At 36.3% G+C, this 20248-nt stretch overlaps 1 protein-coding gene across 1 annotated transcript in view; it reads left to right on the top strand.

Annotated features, from left to right (window-relative positions):
* The window catches only part of DNAH12 (dynein axonemal heavy chain 12), a 246824-nt gene that overhangs the window by 5044 nt on the left and 221532 nt on the right, over nt 1–20248 (top strand). The window contains exons 2-9 of the mRNA XM_084988686.1: nt 5865–6102; nt 6745–6923; nt 12266–12347; nt 12523–12549; nt 16413–16602; nt 17391–17463; nt 18545–18703; nt 18923–19118. Coding sequence (XP_084844812.1) covers nt 6754–6923; nt 12266–12347; nt 12523–12549; nt 16413–16602; nt 17391–17463; nt 18545–18703; nt 18923–19118 — 897 coding nt within the window. The 5' untranslated portion in view covers nt 5865–6102; nt 6745–6753. The remainder of the gene's footprint in view (nt 1–5864; nt 6103–6744; nt 6924–12265; nt 12348–12522; nt 12550–16412; nt 16603–17390; nt 17464–18544; nt 18704–18922; nt 19119–20248) is intronic.

Genomic DNA, 20248 nt, shown 5'->3' with positions numbered 1-20248 from the left:
ACCTATTGCAGTTTAGCTCCATAAGGAACTCTTAAGCATATGGACTCATTTCTTTTTCTTATACTCTTTTTTAAAATTTTGAAACAAACAAAACATGGTTTAAAGCGTAGTAAGTTGGTCTCATAAGTTCTCTTAGCATTTTTTTTTTTTTTTTTTGTCTTTTTGCCTTTTCTAGGGCCCCTCCTGCAGCATATGGAGATTCCCAGGCTAGGGATCTAATTGGAGCTGTAGCCTCCGGCCTACACCACAGCCACAGTGATGAGGGATCCAAGCCACGTATTCGACCTACACCACAGCTCACGGCAATGCCTGATCCTTAACTCACTGAGCGAGGGCAGGGATCAAACCCTTAACCTCATGGTTCCTAGTCAGATTCATTAACCACTGCGCCACAACGGGAATTCCTCTCTTAGCATTTTCAACATTTCTATTAAGAAGTCGAAAAACTTTTTTATAGTAGTGGAGAATCACATTTTGGTGTCAATCATAAGTGCTGTTAAGTAATCAAGCTTTGTGAAATATACTTATCTGCTCTCATAAATAATATTTCTAACCGTCAGACTCATTAAAAAAGCCTTTAAGGGAAGAACTTTAAGCTGCAGATTAAGCATGTTTAATTAACAATTTTTTCCTTTCTTTCAAAGCAAAAGATTTATTGAAATTCCAGATTGCTCTTTTACAAATGGACAAACCGATCCTAAAATTTATATTGAAATTCCAGATTGCTCTTTTACAAATGGACAAACCGATCCTAAAATTTATATGGAAATGCAAAGGACATCAAATAGGCCAAGTCACTTCTTTTTATAAAAGAACTACAAAGTTGGAGGATTAACACTATTCAAATTTAAAACTATGGTTGATCCTTGAACATGTGGGGTTAGGGGCACCAACCCCCCTCTCTGCTACAGTGAAGTTGAAAGGCTGTGTATAACTTTATAGTCAGCCCTCCAGATATGCCATTCAGCCCCTGTCAGTTCAGCCAACCAGGGATTGTGTAGTACTGTAGCATACATTTAGTGAAAAAAGCCTGCGTATAGGTGGGACAGTTCAAAACTGTCTTTTTTTGTTTGTTTAATAAATTTTATTGCAGTGTAGGCGACTTAACAATGTTGTATTAGTTTCAGGTGTACAGCAAAGTGAGTCAGTCATACATATACATATACATCCATTCTTTTCAGATTCTTTCCCATATAGGCTATCACAGAGTATTGAATAGATTTCCCTGAGCTATATGGTAGGTCCTTGTTACTGATCGATTTTGTATATAGCAGTGTGTATATGCCAGTCCCAACCTCCCAATCCCTCCCTCCCCGCAGCATTTCCCCTTTGGTAACCATAAGTTTGGTTTCAAAATATTTGAGTTTGTTTCTGTTTTGTGAATAAGTTCTTTTGTATCATGCTTTATTAGATTCCACATATTAGTGATCTCATGATATTTGTCTGACTTCATTTAGTATGATAATCTCTAGGTCCATCTATGTTGCAGCAAATAGCATTATTTTGTTCTTTTTTATGACTGAGTAGTGTTTCTTTGTGTGTATGTACTACATCTTTTTAATTCATTCATCTGTTGATGGACATTTAGATTGTTTCCATGTCTTGGCTATTATGAATAGTGCTGCAGTGAACATAGGGGTGCACATATCTTTTTGAATTATAGCTTTGTCTGGATATATGCCCAGGAGTGGGATTGCTGGATCATATGGTAGTTCTATATTTAGTTTTCTTGTTTTTTTTTTTTTTTTTGGCTGCACCTGAGGCATGTGGAAGTTCCCGGGCCAGGGGTTGAACCTGCACCACAGCAGCAACCAGAGCCACTGCAATGACAGTGCTGGAGCCTTAACCTACTGTACCACCAGAGAACTCCTATATTTAGTTTTCTGAGGAACCTCTATACTGTTCCCCATAGTGGCTGCACCAGTTTACATTCCCACCAGCAGTGTAGGAGGGTTCCTTTTTCTCCAAACCCTCTCCAGCATTTATTACTGCAGATTTTTTGATGATGGCCATTCTGACTGGTGTGAGGTGTTATCCCATAGTTTTGATTTACATTTCTCTAATAATTAGTGATGTGGAGCATCTTTTAATGTGTTTCTTGGCTGTCTGTCTTATTTGGAGGAGTATCTATTTAGATCTTCTGACTTTTTAAAAAATATATAAAGCTGTATGAGATATTTGTATATTTTGGAGATTAATCCCTTGTCAGTCACTTCGTTTGCAAAGATTTTCTCCCATTCTATGGGTTGTCTTTTTGTTTTTTAAAATAGGTTCCTTTGCTCTGCAAAGCTTTTAAGTTTAATTAGGTCCCATTTGTATATTTTTGTTTTTATTTGCATTACTCTGGGAGGTGGATCCAAAAAGATATTGCTGTGATTTATGTCAAAGAGTGTTCTGCCTATATTTTCCTGTTAAGAGTTTTATAAAACTGTATAAGGGCCAACTCTATAACCATTTTTACTAAGGCTACAGTAATCAAGAGATGTGGTAGAGGAATAAAGGTAGAAAATAGACATGTAGATCAAAGGAACAGAACAGAAATTCCAGAAATAAACCCTTTCAGAAGTTCCCATCGTGGCTCAACAATAACGAGTCTAATTGGTATCCATGAGAGTTTGGGTTTGATCCCTGGCTTCACTCATTGGGTTATGGATCTGGCATTACCATTAACTGTGGTGTAGGTAGCAGATGGGGCTCAGATCCAGCTTTGCTGTGGCTGTGGTGTGTAGGCTGGCAGCTGTAGCTCTGATTAGACCCCTAGCCTGGGAACTTCCATATGTCACGAAAGTGGTCCTAAAAAGCAAAAAGAAAGAAAGAAGGGAAGGAAGGAACAAAAAGAGAAAAGAAAGGAAGGAAGGAAGAAAGAAAGGAAGAAAGAAACCCTTTCATCTGGTCAATTGATTTTTCAACAAACATGTCAAAGGAATTCAGTGAGGAAAAGACAAGCTTTTCAACAAATGGTTCAGGAACAACTGCATATCTACCTGTAAAAATAACAACAAAAACCTTGAACCTGTATCTCTCACCACATACAGAAATTGACTTTATTTATTTGTTTGTTTGTTTGTTTATTTTTGCTTTTTAGGGCCATACCTGTGGCACATGGAGGTTCCTAGGCTAGGGGTATAATTGGAGCTGTAGCCACCAGCCTATGCCACAGACACAGCAATGTGGGATCTGAGCCTGGTCTTTGACCTACACCATAGTTCACCGCAATGCCAGATCCTTAACCCACTGAGCAAGGCTAGGGATTGAACAGAATTGACTTTAAATGGACCTAAGTGTAAAACCAAAAAGCAGAAGAAAATAAAAAATCTTCGTGATCTTATCTATCATAGATGACCTCAAAATCACAATTCATAAAGTAAAGAATATTTTAAGTTAGATTTTATAAAAATAAAAAAATTGCTTTTCAAAAGACATCCTTAAGAAAGTGAAGATAGGAGTTCCTATTGTGGCTCAGTGGGTTAAGAACCCGATGTAGTGTCCATGAGGATTTGGGGTTGATCCCTGGCCTCCCTCAGTGGGTTAAGGATCTGGCATTGCAGGGGGGTTGCAGTGTAGGTCACAGACACAACTTCCATCTGGCATTGCAGTGGCTGTGCTGTAGGCTGGAAGCTGCAGGTATGATTTGACCCCTACCCTGGGAAGTTTTATATGTTGCAGGTGTGCCATAAAATGAAAGAAGGTGGGAGGGGGGAGAAGGAAGGAAGGGAGAGAGGGAGGAAGAGAAAAGAAAAGAAAGAAAAGAAAAAGAAAAACAGAAAAAAAGACAAGCTACAGACCAAGAAGATATATTTGCAAATTACCTATCTAGTAAAGGATTTGTTTCCAGAATATAAAGAATGCTTACAACTCAATGATAAACAGCTAAATAATCCATTTTTAAAAATGAATAAAAGATTTCAATAGACATTTCATCAAAAAGAAGATATGTTCATGGCTAATAAGCACATGAAAAGATATTCAGTGTCATATGTATTTAGGGAAATGCAAATTAAAACCACAATGAGATGCTACTATATACCTACTCGAATAGCTATAATGAAAAAGATGACGATACCAAGTGTTGGCAAGGTTTTGGAGAAATTGGGACCCTTGTATTTTGCTGGTAGGAAGGTAAAATCTTTCAGCCACTTTGGAAAACAGTTTAATAGTTTCTTAAAAGGTCAAACATAGACTTATCATTTATCCCAGCAATTCCTACCAATGAGAAATGAATGTATAAGTTCATCCAAAGATTTGTATACAAATGTTCATGGCAGGAATATTCATAATAGCTCAGAACTGGAAGCAATCCAATTGTCCATCAACTGGTGAGTGAATAAAGCAAATGTGATATATCCATATAATGGAAAACTATTCATCAATAAGAAGGAATGAACTTCTGTCATATACTACATATGGATGAACCTCAAACACATCATTAAGAGAGAGAAGGCAGACACAAAAGGCTACATAATATATGATTCCATTTATATGAAATTTTTAGAAATTGCAAACCTACAGAAACCAAAACCAAATCAGTGGTTGCCTGGGACTGGAGGTGGGAGTGGGGATTTACTACATATGAGCTCAAGGGAACTTTTTGCAATTACTGAAATGTTTTAGAATTGGATCATAGTAATGGTTGCACAACTATATACCTTTACTAAAAATACATTGAATTGTATACTTTAAAATGGCAAATTCTGTAGTATGTAAATTATACCTATAAAAAGCTGTTCAAAAAATTATACATTGTGTCAGGTTTAATGAGAGATGAAGAACCAGTAGATTATATATATGCCTTGTATGTATCCATTGTTTGTATGCAGGCATATATATATATAGTTTATTATGGGAAATTGGCTTATGCAACTGTGGGGACCAGTGAAGCAAGTCCAAGATCTATAGGGCCAGCTGTCAGGAAAGGGAGAGAGTTAGGGTGGGGAGAGCAATTGTAGACCTAGCTGTTATTTGGAGTCTGATTCAGGACATGCCTAAAACTTTTTAAAAGGACTTCCGCAGCTGAGTGAGGCCCACACGGATTATCTCCCTAGATTAATGTCAATTTTCCAGGGACTTGAATTATATCTGGAAAATCTCTTCACAGCAGCTCTACATTAGTGTTTGACTGAATAACTGGGAGAAGGTGTGTGCATGATATAAAAAGCTGCTGTCCTCCCTTCAGTGTTTGTAGTTCAGCCTAAATTGACATATCAAAACCCCAGCACATACAAGTATTTTGTTTTCTATAGAAAGATAATTTGCTTTTACAAGCTAGGAGGAATTTCAGTTTGTTCATTGACTCACCCAAATGACATTTTTAGAAGAACTATTGTGTGCCAGACAATAGTATAGGCTGCTCTCTCATTAAATAAATATTTACGTATTGACTGGCAGATAGAGATACTCAAATATTTGTTGAATTAACATGTCATCACTACATCACCAGGATTTTATTTATGCATATGGTATTTGTCTAGCTATTATCGTTTAGATGGAGTATCCTTTGTGCAGCCTCAAATAGCAAGGTTTCACATTTCTTTCTCCAGGCATACTCACAAAATTTTCACATCTTAACATTTTTTGCCAAGAATTTCCTGAAGGAAAAGTGCTGTCTATAAATAATGAATAGAGAAACAAGATAAATTATACTCCTGATTAGTTATAATATTTACAGGGAGGTTGCTATGGAGACACTTGAAGACTTGATCCGCCTTTGAGAGCGAGTGTTTATATAAATCCGCTTTCCAGCAGATCCAAATTTCGTTTTCCACAGTTTGAAGATCCTAATTCCCTGCCCCTTCCAAGGGAAGGCAGTTAGGTAAAAAATTTCATTCATCTCCACCTACTTGAGTAATGAATTATTGTTGTGACAGGTAATCCTAATCTGTCCCTGCTCAGCAACCGCCTCTCCCGGCAGCATTTACCCAGCAGCAACCGCAACAGTTTCCACGGCGACAACTTTGTTTCTACTCGGCAGAGGATCGCCTAGCAGTAGCCAGAGGGGTTCCTGAAGTTTCACCCGTCGTTTTCACTCCTTTCATCTTTGGGAAAGTTCACCGAACAGTTCGCTCTTATCTGAGCATCCGGAAACTAGTGAAAACAATCAGACAGGTACTTCCTAGTCCTGGGCTTTTCTCTTCACTTCTCTCCCAGGCCAGGGGATTTTGAATTGAGTGCCAGCAGAAATGGTCTCTTTCAAGGCAGGAATTTCCAAATTGTGTGGGCATCCCACCACATGCTGTTGATTTCACAGTTAATTTTTCAGCATTTATATGACATACTAGACTTCTTTTAGTATGCATATTTTTGCTTGATCACAGTTTGGCTTTCTAGAAGGTAACAAAACTTAGATACAATATTGATGTTTAAAAATATTAATGGTATATCAGCTTTTGGGGAAGAGGAATTCGACCTCAACAACTGAATTTTGTTGTAGTGATTTACATCTTAGGGGAAAATTTGAACCCAGAGTTTGAGAAACATAAGAATATTTGGAGAGCATCTAATCCTGTTCCTTAATTTAATTCATGAGGAAATTGAAACCCTCACTCACCAGGAAGTGACTAACTTCATTTTTTCATAGCAGTGAGTGGTAGAACACCAACAGGAATACCTGGCCTTTGAACTCAACTGCCATTTTTGGGAGAAAGATCTAAAGAGGCCTAGAATTTTTGGTATTGATATGTAGGATGTGTTATGTGTTATAAGGAGGCTAACTTTTCCTCTCAGAGTACAGAGTATTTTCATCTTTAGGGAACCAAGATGTCAGATCCAAATAAAGCTGCCATTGCAGCAGAAAAGGAGGCTCTGAACTTGAAGTTACCTCCCATTGTCCGACCCCCTGAAGACATAGGTGTTGACACACCAACGCAAAGTAAGCTGCTGAGTTACAGAAGATCCAAGGAGGAGCAGAAGACAATTAATCAGTTAGTGTAAGTAGTGTATTAGTAAATTATCCTTGTTTGGAAGTTGAGTGAAATTATTAGTGTTTGTATTCTCATAAAAAGTTTAACTTTGTAGATTGTTCTTGGACAAAATACCATCTTCAAATTCAGTTAGGAAAACAATTGAAAAAGTAATAATGATAGTAAATGTTATAGAGTGTTTAAAGGGTTTATTCTAAGCATTTTAAAATGGTTTTACCTATACTTCTCATGACAACCCTATTAGATGGGTACTATAGTTATCTCTGTTTATAGATGAATAAACTCAATGCAGAGAGGTTAAATAAATTGCCCAAATTCACACGGTTGGGGTTTGGACCCTGACAGTCTGGTTCTAGAGTTCACATACTTTGAACACCATGCTATTCCTCCTCTTGATATATTATAACCATACCGTTTCCTGAAAATAAAACCAAATAACTGGGCCTCTACAAATAACATTGCATTTGAGCAAATACTTGCACTTGATTTTTTTTTATACAAAAAAATATATTCCAATGTCCTGCCCTTTCCCTCCAATTTAGTGGAAATTAAAATTAATTTAGGTACCAGCTTTCAAAGGCTGTAATAAGGATGGTTTGATTCATTTCAGCAGTTACTGAGATTTTCCTAGGTACTTGACTGCTGGGCTGTGGAGATAAAAAAGAAGAAAAAGACATGAAGCTCATTTGTAAGATTAGAACCTTACACTGAACTATAAAACAAGGAGTTTCTCTCTGGTGGATTTCTGCTTCTCTTTCTGCACTCTCTTTCCCTTTTTAGCCTGCCTCATTTATACGTATTTTTGCAAATTAAACTTTGTGACAAAGTTATAGTCTCCGTTACATTGTTGATTATTATATTGTTATTAGTTAAAATAATTTAAATTTTAATTTTACTTTCCTTACAATTAAACAAGTCTATTAATCATATAACTTCTTTTTTTGTGTGTGTGCTTTTTTTTTTTTTATGGCCACACATGGGGCATAGGGAAGTTCCCGGGCTAGGGGTCTAATTGGACCTACAGCTGCCAGCCTACACCAAAGCCACAGCAACGTGGGATCTGAGCCTCGACTGTGACCTACACCACAGCTCACGGCAATGTCAGATCCTTAACCCACTGAGTGAGGCCAGGGATCGAACCCGCAACCTCATGGTTACTAGTCATATTCGTTTTTGCTGTACCACAAAGGGAACTCTCATATAACTTCTTTAGATTTACATTTTTATTAGGCTAACAATTTTTGAATTGTACTTAAACCCAAATTTATAAGGTATATTAACTAATGGCAGATACATGTATTGTTAGATACCCTTTACCTATTTCATTTTGAAGACCCTACTCAATGTTTCAGTAGACTTAGAGAATAGAGAAAGGAATTTCTTAGAAGTTACTTATTGTTCTTGTTCCAAAACCTTTCATTATCTCAAACTGTCATATAAACCTACTTGTAGTTCTATGAGTACATTTTTTTTTATGTGTAGTGAAAAATAATTTTCACAGTTGCTCCCTGCAGTTTCCTTTGCTGCACAGTATTTATCTGCCTAAATACTTAAACTCGTTCTTCAAGGCTTAGTTTATGAATCACCTCCTCTGGAAAGCCTTCTCCTAATCGCTTTGTGCAGCTTTAACCCTTCCTGCATATTTCTCTTACATCTATTTAACAGATAATGAAAGTGTCTACTATTACTAAGACTGTGCTTGTTGCTGGCAAGACCATAGAGAACACAACAAAAAAGACTGTAGTCTTTCAAAAGCTACATTCTGGTGGGAAGAGGAAGAGAGTAAACCTATTAAGGAAAAAAGTGTTACCCTTTTAGATGATGATAGGTACTATGAGGAAATAAAATAGTGGTATAGAGAATCACAGGGAAGATGTTCCTAGGAAGCTCTCAGGAAAGTCCTGTGGAGATGATATTTAGAGATCTAAAGAATAAGAAGCTTGTCATTTAAATAGAACATGGGAACACCACTTTAGCAAAGGGGATAGCAAGCAATGAAAGCCCTGAAATGCGATTGCTTTCAGTGTGTTCTAGGAATTGACAAAGATTAATGTCACTAGGGTCTGGGAAAGAGTAGTATTAGGTGAAGATGGAGAGAAAGGCAGAGACAGGTTGTAGGTCACAATAAGAAATTCAGGTTCCATTTTAGGTGCAATGTAAGCCACCGAATTTTTCTAAACTGGCAAGTGACATGAAATTCAATTTCATTAAGAAATACCACTTTGGGAATTCCCATTGTGGTGCAATGGGTTAAGAATACAACTGCAGCAGCTTGGCTGGCTGCAGTGGCCTGGGTTTGATCCCTGGCCTGGTGCAGTGGATTAAAGGACCGGCGTTGTGACAGCTATGACATAGGTTGCAGCTGTGGCTCGGGTTCAATCCCTGGCCCAGGAATTTCCATATGCCATGGTCATAACATTAAAAAAATAAAATAAAATCACTCTGGTTATTTGGAATAAACTGAGATGGAGAAGAATAGGGAAAGAATAGAAAGAAACAAAGAGACCAAGTAGGATGCTTTTGCAGTAGCATAGATGAGAACTTAGCACTGGCTTGGATAAGACTAGAGATAGTGGAGGAGGAGAGAAGTACATTTATAGAGGATGTTGTTCTGATCCAGAATCAATAGGACTTGCTATTGGATTGGCTTTGGTAACAAGGTAGATGAGAGTGTCTTTAAGAATTGGAAGTTTAGGAGATGCAGGGAGTAAAAAAATCAATTCTCTTTTGGAGTTGAGGTGCCTATGTCAAGGACAGGGGTTGAACTGGCATCCTCATGAATCCTAGTCAGGTTTGTTAACTGCTGAGCCAGGAAGGGAACTCCCACTCTTAGTCTGTTTTAATAAATAAAGAATGTCTAGAATGTGAGAGAGAAAATTTTCACTCTGCACTGGTTAGCAACACCTGGAATTTTGGGGGCATACTTCAAGAGGGACTTTGATAAACCATTATAGCTACTGAAGGAAGTGAGGAATTTTTAAACTATTTAATTTGAAGGAAACTGATTGGATTAATGGGTATTGACTCTGGCATTAGACAGGCCTGAGTTCATATCCCATCATTGCAGCTTATTAGCCATGTGAATTTGGCAAGTCAAGTAACTTTACTTATATTCATCTTCTTATCTGTAAGATGGGGATAATTATAGTGACCTCTAAGGATATCTGTGAGAGTTAAAGGATATCCATGCATATAAAAATCTTAAGCGAATGCCTAGAACATAAAAAGTTCACCATAATGGGTGACTTTTATTGACAGGAATGGTTGAAGAAACTGGATAGACATCACTAAGTTTGGGAAGGATAACATAGAAGAAGATTATGAATTTTTAAAAATATAACTCCAGAGAATAGAAGTTACAAGGATATAACTCAAGAAATTTGTTTCTAAGAATATGAGCTAGCTGACAGTAAATTGTGCTACCTCAGAAAGTCATGAGTGTCATTCCCCTCTCACCCATCCTGGGGTACAACTTGATATTTTTGAGAGTATTCATGCATCAAATAAGGGACTGAAAAATCTTTTCAGTCATGCAAAATGCAAAAATCTTTTCCAAATCCACTGTTCTGATCATTCATTCTACAGATATTTATTCACCTTGATGGATACTGTCTAAGTGGTGTATGGATAGCACAGTAAGAAAAACAGACATTTTTGGGGGCAGCCTCAGGCATATGGAATTCCTGGGCCAGGGTTTGGTCCGAGCCTTGGTTTCGACCTAAGCCAAAGCTGCAGCAACACTGGATCCTTAACCAGCACAGGCCAGGGATTGAACCCGCATCCCAGTGCTCCTAAGACACCACCAATCCCATTGTGCCACAGCAGGAACTCCCAGACATGATCTTTGTCTTTATGGGTTTAACAGATTATGCTTTTATGGTAATGGTGGCCATCCCTTTCTGTTCTTTTTTTTTTTTTTGGCTGTGCGGGTAGCATGTGGAAGCTCCTGGGCCAGCAGCAGGGCCAGGGATTGAACCCATGCCACAGCAACCACCTGAGCTGCTGCTGTGACATTGCCAGATTCTTAACCCACTGAGCCACGAGAGAACTCCTAGCTATCCTTTCCTTGAAATTTCTTTTGGTTCTCTTTTTGCCTCTGATCATATCTCTTTTGCCTTCTTCATGTGTTCTTCCTCATTCCTATCACACTTGGCATCCTCCAATCTTCTTTCTTAGGTGTCTTTTCCTTTCCTTGTGTACTTTTTGCTTTGGCCATCTCTTCTAGTATATTTAGCCTTTACAAATTGATCGATTTGTCTTCCTGAAAATGTTCCCATGCTTAAAAACTCTCAGCGAACTCCCTATTGTCTATTAAATAAAAAAGCTTGCTATTTGAGACCCTTAGATAGATATTCCAATCCGCTTTTCCAAACTTAATCTCCATCTGGTTCCATAACTTCTGGGCAGATTAGATAACTCCTTATTCTCAATTTTTGCCTTGAGTGTTCCCTTGCCTTCCTATTTCTGAGAGTCTTTTTTCTTTCAGATCTATCTATGCAGTAAAACCACATATCCACCTGATATCCTCTTCTTCGTTGCAAGCTCATTGTGAATGCTAAATTGTTCACATATCCTTCACAGATACCTCTAGGGGGAAATGAACTTGTCCCTCCCCTGAACCATCAGGGTCCCATACTTTTCATGTGGCACTCTATCATCTTCCCTCCTTTGCAGTTTATAAATTCCTTGAAACTTGTTGCTGCTATATTTTAATAAAACCTAGTAGAGTATCTTGCAATATAAGTATGCAGTAAGTATTTGGTGACAGGTGAATGGATTATATGATGATATAACTTAAAAAAAAAGAAATTATATTTTATGGATGATACATTCCTCCATTCAAAACTGTTTATTGAGCACTCACTATGTGCCAGATATTGTTTTGAGCATTGGGGATAAGGCAATGAATAAAATCATCTACAAACATATAGTATGTCAAATGGTAAGTGCTACAAAGCAAGGTAAGTGAGGATAAAAGAATGTATAGTGAAGGAAGTGCTACTTAATATAATGGTTTAGGGAAGTCTTCTCTAACAGCGTGGCATTTGAACAAAGATAATACATATAAGAGCTCACATGCATCAGGATTAACTTAAAAATTGTCATGTTAAAATTGAAAAAATTTATTATTTCTTAGTCTCCTTTTATATTACACATGAATAATTTGAAAATTAAGAACTCATTGATAATGAATGAGATTTATTTCTTATTGAAAATTCAGGAGAATAAAGAACTTGAATATATCTTCTTTAAGTATAGTTGAAAAATGTTCAAATTGTAATGTTTTAATAACATATCTTAATGTTATATTCAGGAGAATCATATATTTTTCTAACTATAAATTTCAGAATTAAGGGAGCCAAGAGAAATTTAGATAGAACACTGGATAAAAGAACACCTTCATCACCGCAACCAGATTATCCTTCAACTGTAAGTTCATGTTTTCTCTTTGTACTATTTTAATTATTAATTCTTATTTTAAATAAATCCCGACATAACTAGTATTTCTGAAGAATAATATATATATTTTAAATGATGCTTTAATTAAAAATTTAAATGACTTAAAAACTTCTTGTTTTAATTTTCTCTTGTTTGCTTTTGACAGATGACCAGTGAAATTAAAAAGAAAGGAGTGAGTCCATTTATTTATATTTCTTGTTTTGAAAATGTTAAAGCACATTATTACAAAGTAGCTCCTTCTAAGACCACCTTCTAAATTCCATCATATAAAGAAATTTAGAAACAAACTATTTTCCTTGCCAAAAGGAACAAGCATGTCATGATGACATTGTGGGTTTTTTGAGTTAAATTTTTGTTTCCTTTCATTATTTGAGGATTGGTTGTAAGTATTTTTGTTCTTATTCCAAATAGCTGAAAAAAATATTCAAAGTGATAGTTATAAAGGAAATGCATCTCCCTTTTTATTGTCTTAATATTGATATAATAGTGGCTGCTTATTGAGAATCTATTGTATGTTACACTCTAGATGATAGAGATTTAAAAAAAAAGACACTGACTGCATAGGTGACAACATGGAACTGTAGTGACATTGGTGGAAAGACGATAACATTTTTAATTTCCTTAACAGCAAAGGATATGGGAATTTACAGAGGTGGTTACACCAAAGAGGGATTTATGCAGCATGTTCCCAGATGGGTGTGTAGGCTTTCTAAATCCCTTAAAATTCTCACTCTGGAGTTCTCTTGTGGTGCAGGGCTTTAAGGATTGCTGTTGTCACTGGAGCAGCTTGGGTTGTTTTTGTGGTATGGATTTGATCCCTGGCCCAGAAACTTCCATATTCCACAGGCCTGGCCACAGGAAAAAAAAAGAAAGAAAGAAAAATTCCCTCTCTGGAGAGAGGGCTAAGGATACCTTCTTACAGACTGTGGATCCATGGAAGAACCTCATTTTAGCCATTCCAAGTTTTTTTTTGACATTTTAAAAATACTCTTCCTCCTTCTCCCTCTACCTTCCACCTTTTCTGGAGATTTTGGCTGTGGATTTGCCTCTTTGCTAGGTATGAGAACTGTATAAAACAACACTAAAACATTCATAGATATTTACTATGATGCTGGGTGAATTGCAAGATATTTTTGTGTGTATGTGTTTAGCACCCTCACTCTTCCTCTACAGTTCTTGCCTTTAGTGTCTACAATCTAAAATAGGGAGCTGGAGTTCCCGTCGTGGCGCAGTGGTTAACGAATCCGACTAGGAACCATGAGGTTGCGGGTTCAGTCCCTGCCCTTGCTCAGTGGGTTAACGATCCGGCGTTGCCATGAGCTGTGTTGTAGGTTGCTGACGAGGCTCGGATCCCGCATTGCTGTGGCTCTGGCGTAGGCCGGTGGCTACAGCTCCGATTCAACCCCTAGCCTGGGAACCTCCATATGCCGTGGGAGCGGCCCAAGAAATAGCAACAACAACAACAACAAAAGACAAAAAAAAAAAAATAAATAAATAAAAAATAAAATAAAATAAAATAGGGAGCTGGATATGAAAGTCATTTACTCCTGAACCTACCGCTCTTGGCAATCTGGGTTCTAGAAACTCTACCATTTTGTCATTAATGTCACCAGTAACCACTAGTTGCCAAACCTAAAGGATATGTTTTCAATATTTATCTTACTAGACTTCCAGCTGACTTTTTAAAAAACTTCGAACAAACAAACAAACAAACAAACAAAACCCAAAAACCAAAAAAACCCCAAAAAACCTTCCATGGCATGCAGAAGCTCCGGGGTCAGGGATTGAACCTGAGCCACAGCAGTGACAATGTTGAATCCTTAACTGCTAGGCCACTAGAGAACTCCAACACTTTTTACTTTTAAATAACTGGGCACTTATATCAGTGGAACAAAATAGATGACCCAGAAATAGACCCACACAAGGACAACCAACTGATTTTTTACAAAGGTGCAAAAATCAGTTCAATGGAAAAAGGATAATCTTTCAACAAATGGGGGTGGAGAAGTTAGGCCAACATAAAAAAGCAAAAGAAATAAACAACAACTTCCCTGAACCTCAGTGTTAACTTTGCACCTTGTACAGAAATTAAGTACAAATTTGTCATAGATTTAAACGTAATAAAAAACTATTAAAACACTTTTTGAAGAAAATCTAGGACTAAGCAAAGAATTCTTAGACATGATATCAAAAGCACAATCCATATTAAGGATCTACATGTAAGATTGGAATCCCTAAAACACCTAGAAGAAAGCATATATAGAACACTGTTCTACATAAGTCATAACTATTTTTTGGATATGTCTCCCAAGGCAAAGAAAAAAAAGCAAAAACAAACCAGTGGGTCCTAATTAAATTTAAAAGCTTTTGCACAGCAAAACCAATAACACAAATGAAAAGACAACCTTCTGAATGGAAGAAAATATTTGCAAATTATATGACTGATAAAGAGTTAATACCCAAAGTATATAAATAGCTCATACAACTCAATATCCAAAAAAAAAATCTGATTTAAAAATGAGCAAAAGACCTAAATAGACATTTTTCCAAAGAAAATATACAGATGGCCAATAGGCACCTGAAAAAGATTCTCTACATTTCTAATTATCAAAGAAATGCAAGTCAAAACTACAAAGAGATATTACCTCACACCTGTTAGAATGGCTATCACCAAAAAGACCGTAAGTAACAAATGTTGAATGGGAGCAGAGAAAAGGGAACCCACCTACACTGTTGGTAGAAATACAAATTGGTATAGCCACTATGGAAATAAATGTGGAGGTTCCTCAAAAAACTAAAAATAAAACTACCAATGTCCCAGCAGTTCCATGCCTGGGTATATATCCAAAGAAAACAAAAATGCCAATTCAAGAAGATACATGCATCCTAATGTTCATTGCAACATTATTTACAATAGCCAAGATACGGATAAGGAAGATGTGGGGGAAATGGAATACTACTCAGCCATGAGAAAGAATGAAAACTTTCCATTTTCAACAACATAGGTGAACCTGGAGGATATTACACCTAGTGAAATAAGTCAAATAAAGACAAATATTGTATGTTATCACTTATATGTGGAATTGAGAAAATAAAACAGATGAAGGAATATAACAAAATAGAAACAGATGCAGAGATAAAAAGAATAAACTCATGGTTACCAGTGGGAAGAGGGAAGAGTGGAGGGGAAAGATAGAGGTAGGGGATTAAGAGGTACAAGCTACTGTGTATAAAATAAATAAGATACAGGGATACATTATATAGCACAGGGAATATAGCCAATATTTTATCATAACTTTAAATGGAGTATAATCCATAAAAATTTTAAATCGCTATGTTGTACATCTGAAACTAATATATATTTTCAAACAACTATACCTCAATTAAAAAAGCACATTTGAGAGTTTCCATTGTGGTTCAGCGGTAACCAGCCTGACTAGTATCCATGAGGATGTGGGTTCCATCCCTGGCCTCACTCAGTGGGTTAAGAATCTGGTGTTGCAGTGAGCTGTGGTGTAGGTTGCAGATGTAGCTAGGATCTGGTGTTGCTGTGGCTGTGGCTGTGGTATAGGCCAGCAGCTGCAGCTCTGATTCAACCCCTAGCCTGGGAACTTCCATATGCTGCAGGTGTGGCCCAAAAAACAGCAAAAACAAAAACAAAAACAACCAAAAAAAAAAAAAAAAAACCCCACAAATAAACCCACAATCCATTGAAAAACTCAATAAGTTACGTTTCATCAAAATTAAAAACTATTGGAGTTCCCTGGTGACCTAGTGATTAAGAATCCAGAGTTGTCACTGCTGTGGCTCAGGTCACAGCTGTGGCATGGGTTCAATCCTTGGCCTGGGAATGTCCGCATGGTTTATATATATATATAATGGTTTCTTTGTGGGTCATACTTCTGGATTAAATATTTTTATTCTGATAATATGTTATTTTTCACAATATTTTTATTCTAAAATGCTACCTTTGAATATATATAATTGAAATGCTACAATAGTTAGAACATTTAATTTTTTCTTATTACATTCTAGTTTGACTATATTTATTTGAAACAATGTGTGGAAAGTAGTCCCATAGTACCTATTCAGCAGGAATGGCTGGATCACATGTTAATGTTGATACCTGAGTCTTTAAAGGAAGGGAAAGAAAGAGAAGAACTCGTTCAAAGTCTCATAAGTGAGGTGTCAAGTGATTTTGAAAAAAGCATGAAGAGATATTTGGGTAAGTACCATTTAACACATGCCAGGCTTGCTTGTCCCCCTGCCTCTCAAAAGTGGAAATATGAATAATGAACATTATATGTTTAGTTATATGTATTTCTTAGATATTTAAAAGGTTTTAGGTCTATAATCTAGTCAGAGTCTTTGTAATTTAAGGGCACTTTTTAAACGGGTACTTTTTGTAATTTTTTCTGTGATTATTAACTAATAGCTTTTTAACTTTGTGCTTTGTCTTTATGGTTCTAGTTATAATATTTATAGATTGTAAAAAAATATTGATATGCTTGGGGAGTTTTATTAGGGATTTAACCTCTGCAATTTTTTTTTTTTTTTTTTTTTTTGGGGCCAGACCTGCAGCGTATGGAAGTTCCTAGGCCAGGGGTCAAATCTGAGCCAAAGCTGCTACCTATGCCACAGCCACTGGATCATTAACACAATAGGCCATAGCAGGAACTCCAACCTTTGCAATTTTTAATTGGATTAATTTTTTAAGTTGCCATACCAGTGACCTTTGAGTAGATAAAATGAAAAAAACTGAGAACTTATTAAATCTTTACTGTATCTGGATTCACCTCCAAAGTAGGGCCAAAATAGTGTCAAGATGTTGATTTTGTTTCAAATAGAGATTTTTTTTCTTATCCTCATTTTGGTGCATATTACTGTACTGTCCATTATCACAAGTTAGAAACTTTGATTTCACTTAGGTCTTGCAAGCATTTTCAGGAAGTATTAATTCACATTTATTTATTTATTTATTTATTTATTTATTTATTTATTTATTTATTTTAGTGAGGAGTGTTCTTGTGATACCTTCAGTGAAACGGTTTGAAGATGAAGGAGGCCCTTTGCCTGAATCTCCTGTGTGAGTAAAAAAATAGTACAGCATCTAGGTTTTGATAACTGATTGAAAATAAACTGATCTTTGGGAGTTCCCTTCCTGGCTCAGTGGAAATGAATCTATTATCCATGAGGACGCAGGTTCGATCCCTGGCCTTGCTCAGTGTGTTAAGGATCTGGCATTGCCATGAGCTGTGTTGTAGGTCACAGACACGGCTCAGATCTGGTTTTGCTGTGGCTCTGGTGTAGGTCGGCAGCTACAGTTCCAATTGGACCCCTAGCCTGGGAAACTCCATATGCTGCAGGTTATTAAAAAAAAAAGAAAGAAAGAACATAAACTGATTCTTATATTCAAGGTTCTAATTGTGAGCCACAAAGTTGTTTTGAAGACTTGCAAAAAAATAGTGCTGGAGTTCTGGTTATGGCGCAGCAGAATGAATCCAGCTAGGATCCATGAGGATGTGGGTTTGATCCCCGGCTGCACTCAGTGGGTCAGCTATCCGGCATTGCTGTGAGCTGTGGTGTAGGCTGACAGCTGTAGCCCCGATTCTACCCCCTAGCCTGGGAACATCCATCTGCCATGGGTGCAGCCCTAAAAATCAAAAAATCAGTCAATCAATAAAAATAAAAAATGCTATAAAAATAGTACTTCTTTTTTCCCTCAAAGGTATCTTCTACATTGAACTTAACTAATTGTTGCTTACACAATTATACAGACCTTTATGGATATGCAATTCGGCCTTAAGTAAGCTTTGGTGTGTTGTCAGACAGATTTCTCTGTCTCTTCTCCTCAGTCCTAAGGATTGAGTTTATCTCTACTTAGGGTAACTGAGCCAGGGCATAGTGGAATTTAGGGAACTCATGCCTGGGCCATTAGGCTGCCTTATCCACACATGATCTCTGGTCTCTCCTAAGATAATGCACTCTTAAGATCTTGATGTATTTTTATCACATGCATATATCCTAAGTTTCCCAGTGCTGAGCATATTTCTCTCTTCTCAATTCTCCACCTCACTTTGATACTAATTCCATGTCATAAATATTATTTCCTAAAACTTAGAATGTGTCATTTGAATTCTGTTTGACATGGTGTTTTGCTCTTCCAGAGGCCTGGATTATTCTAAGCCTTGGCATTCTAACTATCTGCAGGCAAGAAATCAAATATTAGCCAATTTGCACATTGTTCATCCAACTATGAAAATGCTACTGGACCTTGGTTATACGACATTTGCCAATACAATTTTGATAGACTTAACTGGAATTAGGTAAAATCCCATATTTATTAATTAACATTTAAAATGTGAATCTCTTCCGCTTGAGTCTCTATATATTTGACTGTATAATTTTATAATTTTAAAAAATAATATATCTTCAGGACTTTAAACTTAAAAAATTTTAAATTTATCTTACTTGTTTCAACAGTTTTGTATCATGACTAATGTCTAGTGTTTGCCTTAAATCATTTTAATTTTTCTCATAAATAGAAGTAAAGGCCCAATTGATTGTGAATCAATGAAAAATGATTTATCAATACAAGCTAGAAAGGCAGAAGAGAAGATAATGAACACATGGTATCCAAAGGTTATAAGTCTCTTTACCAAGAAGGAGGCCCTAGAAGGCATTAAACCTGAGACATTGGATGCATTTTATAACTGTGTTTCTACACTTATTTCAAATCAGGTAAATAATTTTATATTTTTAAATGATAATGTTATTAAAATTACTATTTTAAGTAAATAGGATTTGTATATAGTTATAAGTAGTTATTTTTAAATGAATTAAGAAAGACATTTTAATTATAATTTTATTTAAACAAATTTAGCAGAAAAATGCTTCATTTGTGAAGCAGTCTTAATTGAGAGGTAAGCCCAGGAATATGTGTCAATATTACGAGTGATTACTGGACTCATACTTAAAGGCTATAAACTAATTATCTATAGCTTTATTGGAGCAAGCTAACGAAAGGACTATCCTAGTAAACATATTTTTGAACTTATGAAATTCCAAGTTAATTGATTCTCATTTTGTTCTCAGTAAAATCTTGGTTTGAAATGTTATTGTCTTTAAATGACAACAGAGAATATTAATTTTATGCAATTATTTTAAAGGTTTCTCAAATTTTTATTGTTGTATAAATATAATTCTTAAAAATAGTTTTGAATAAAAACTTTCCCTTTTGGTAAAGATCATCAAAGATTCCTTGAATTTTGCCGTTTTTTTAAAGGATTTTATATATACATTAAATGTGATGTAACACTATAACAAATATACATGATTCCCTTTCTACTTTTATCCAATTTCTAATAGTTGGTTCTACATAAGAAATTATTCATACTTACAGTGCACATTGCTAAATTCTATTGGCTTAACCTTCAATTAGTGGTATGCTGAAAATCTCTCTCTCCAGGAAAAATAGTCCAGATTTGTAGTGTTTGTCAACCTCCTTGTTGTAAGTATTCTCACCATGGTGATTCTTAAGCATCCAAGAGTTTAGTAACTGGCTCACAAAATTCCTGGATGTTTAACAATTGGCTCTTATAATGGTAGGAGCTAACTCTGGTACACCACTGTCCCTATGTGTCACCTCATGACGTCCTCAGCATTAGGTTTCAGGCCTCTCCTACCCTCAGTCTTCACCATGTTGTTTGGTCTTCTGGAAATTTTTCTGTACCAGGGACAAAATTACTAAAGAATGTGGAAGACTCTGATTTGCCATTTTAAGTCTGTTGATATTCTGTAGAAAAATTAAGGTCCTATTTATTGTTTTAGACTACGTTTATTGAGAACATATTGTGCTGAATGAAGATAAT

The sequence above is a fragment of the Sus scrofa genome, chromosome 13 (assembly GCF_054392235.1).
Source record: "Sus scrofa isolate SSC_HxYL_T2T_F1_AM1 chromosome 13, Sscrofa_HxYL_maternal_Yorkshire_Landrace_v2.0, whole genome shotgun sequence".
Lineage (NCBI taxonomy): Eukaryota > Metazoa > Chordata > Mammalia > Artiodactyla > Suidae > Sus > Sus scrofa.
Note: the sequence above shows the minus strand (reverse complement) of the source record. Positions and strands in the feature narration are given on the sequence as shown.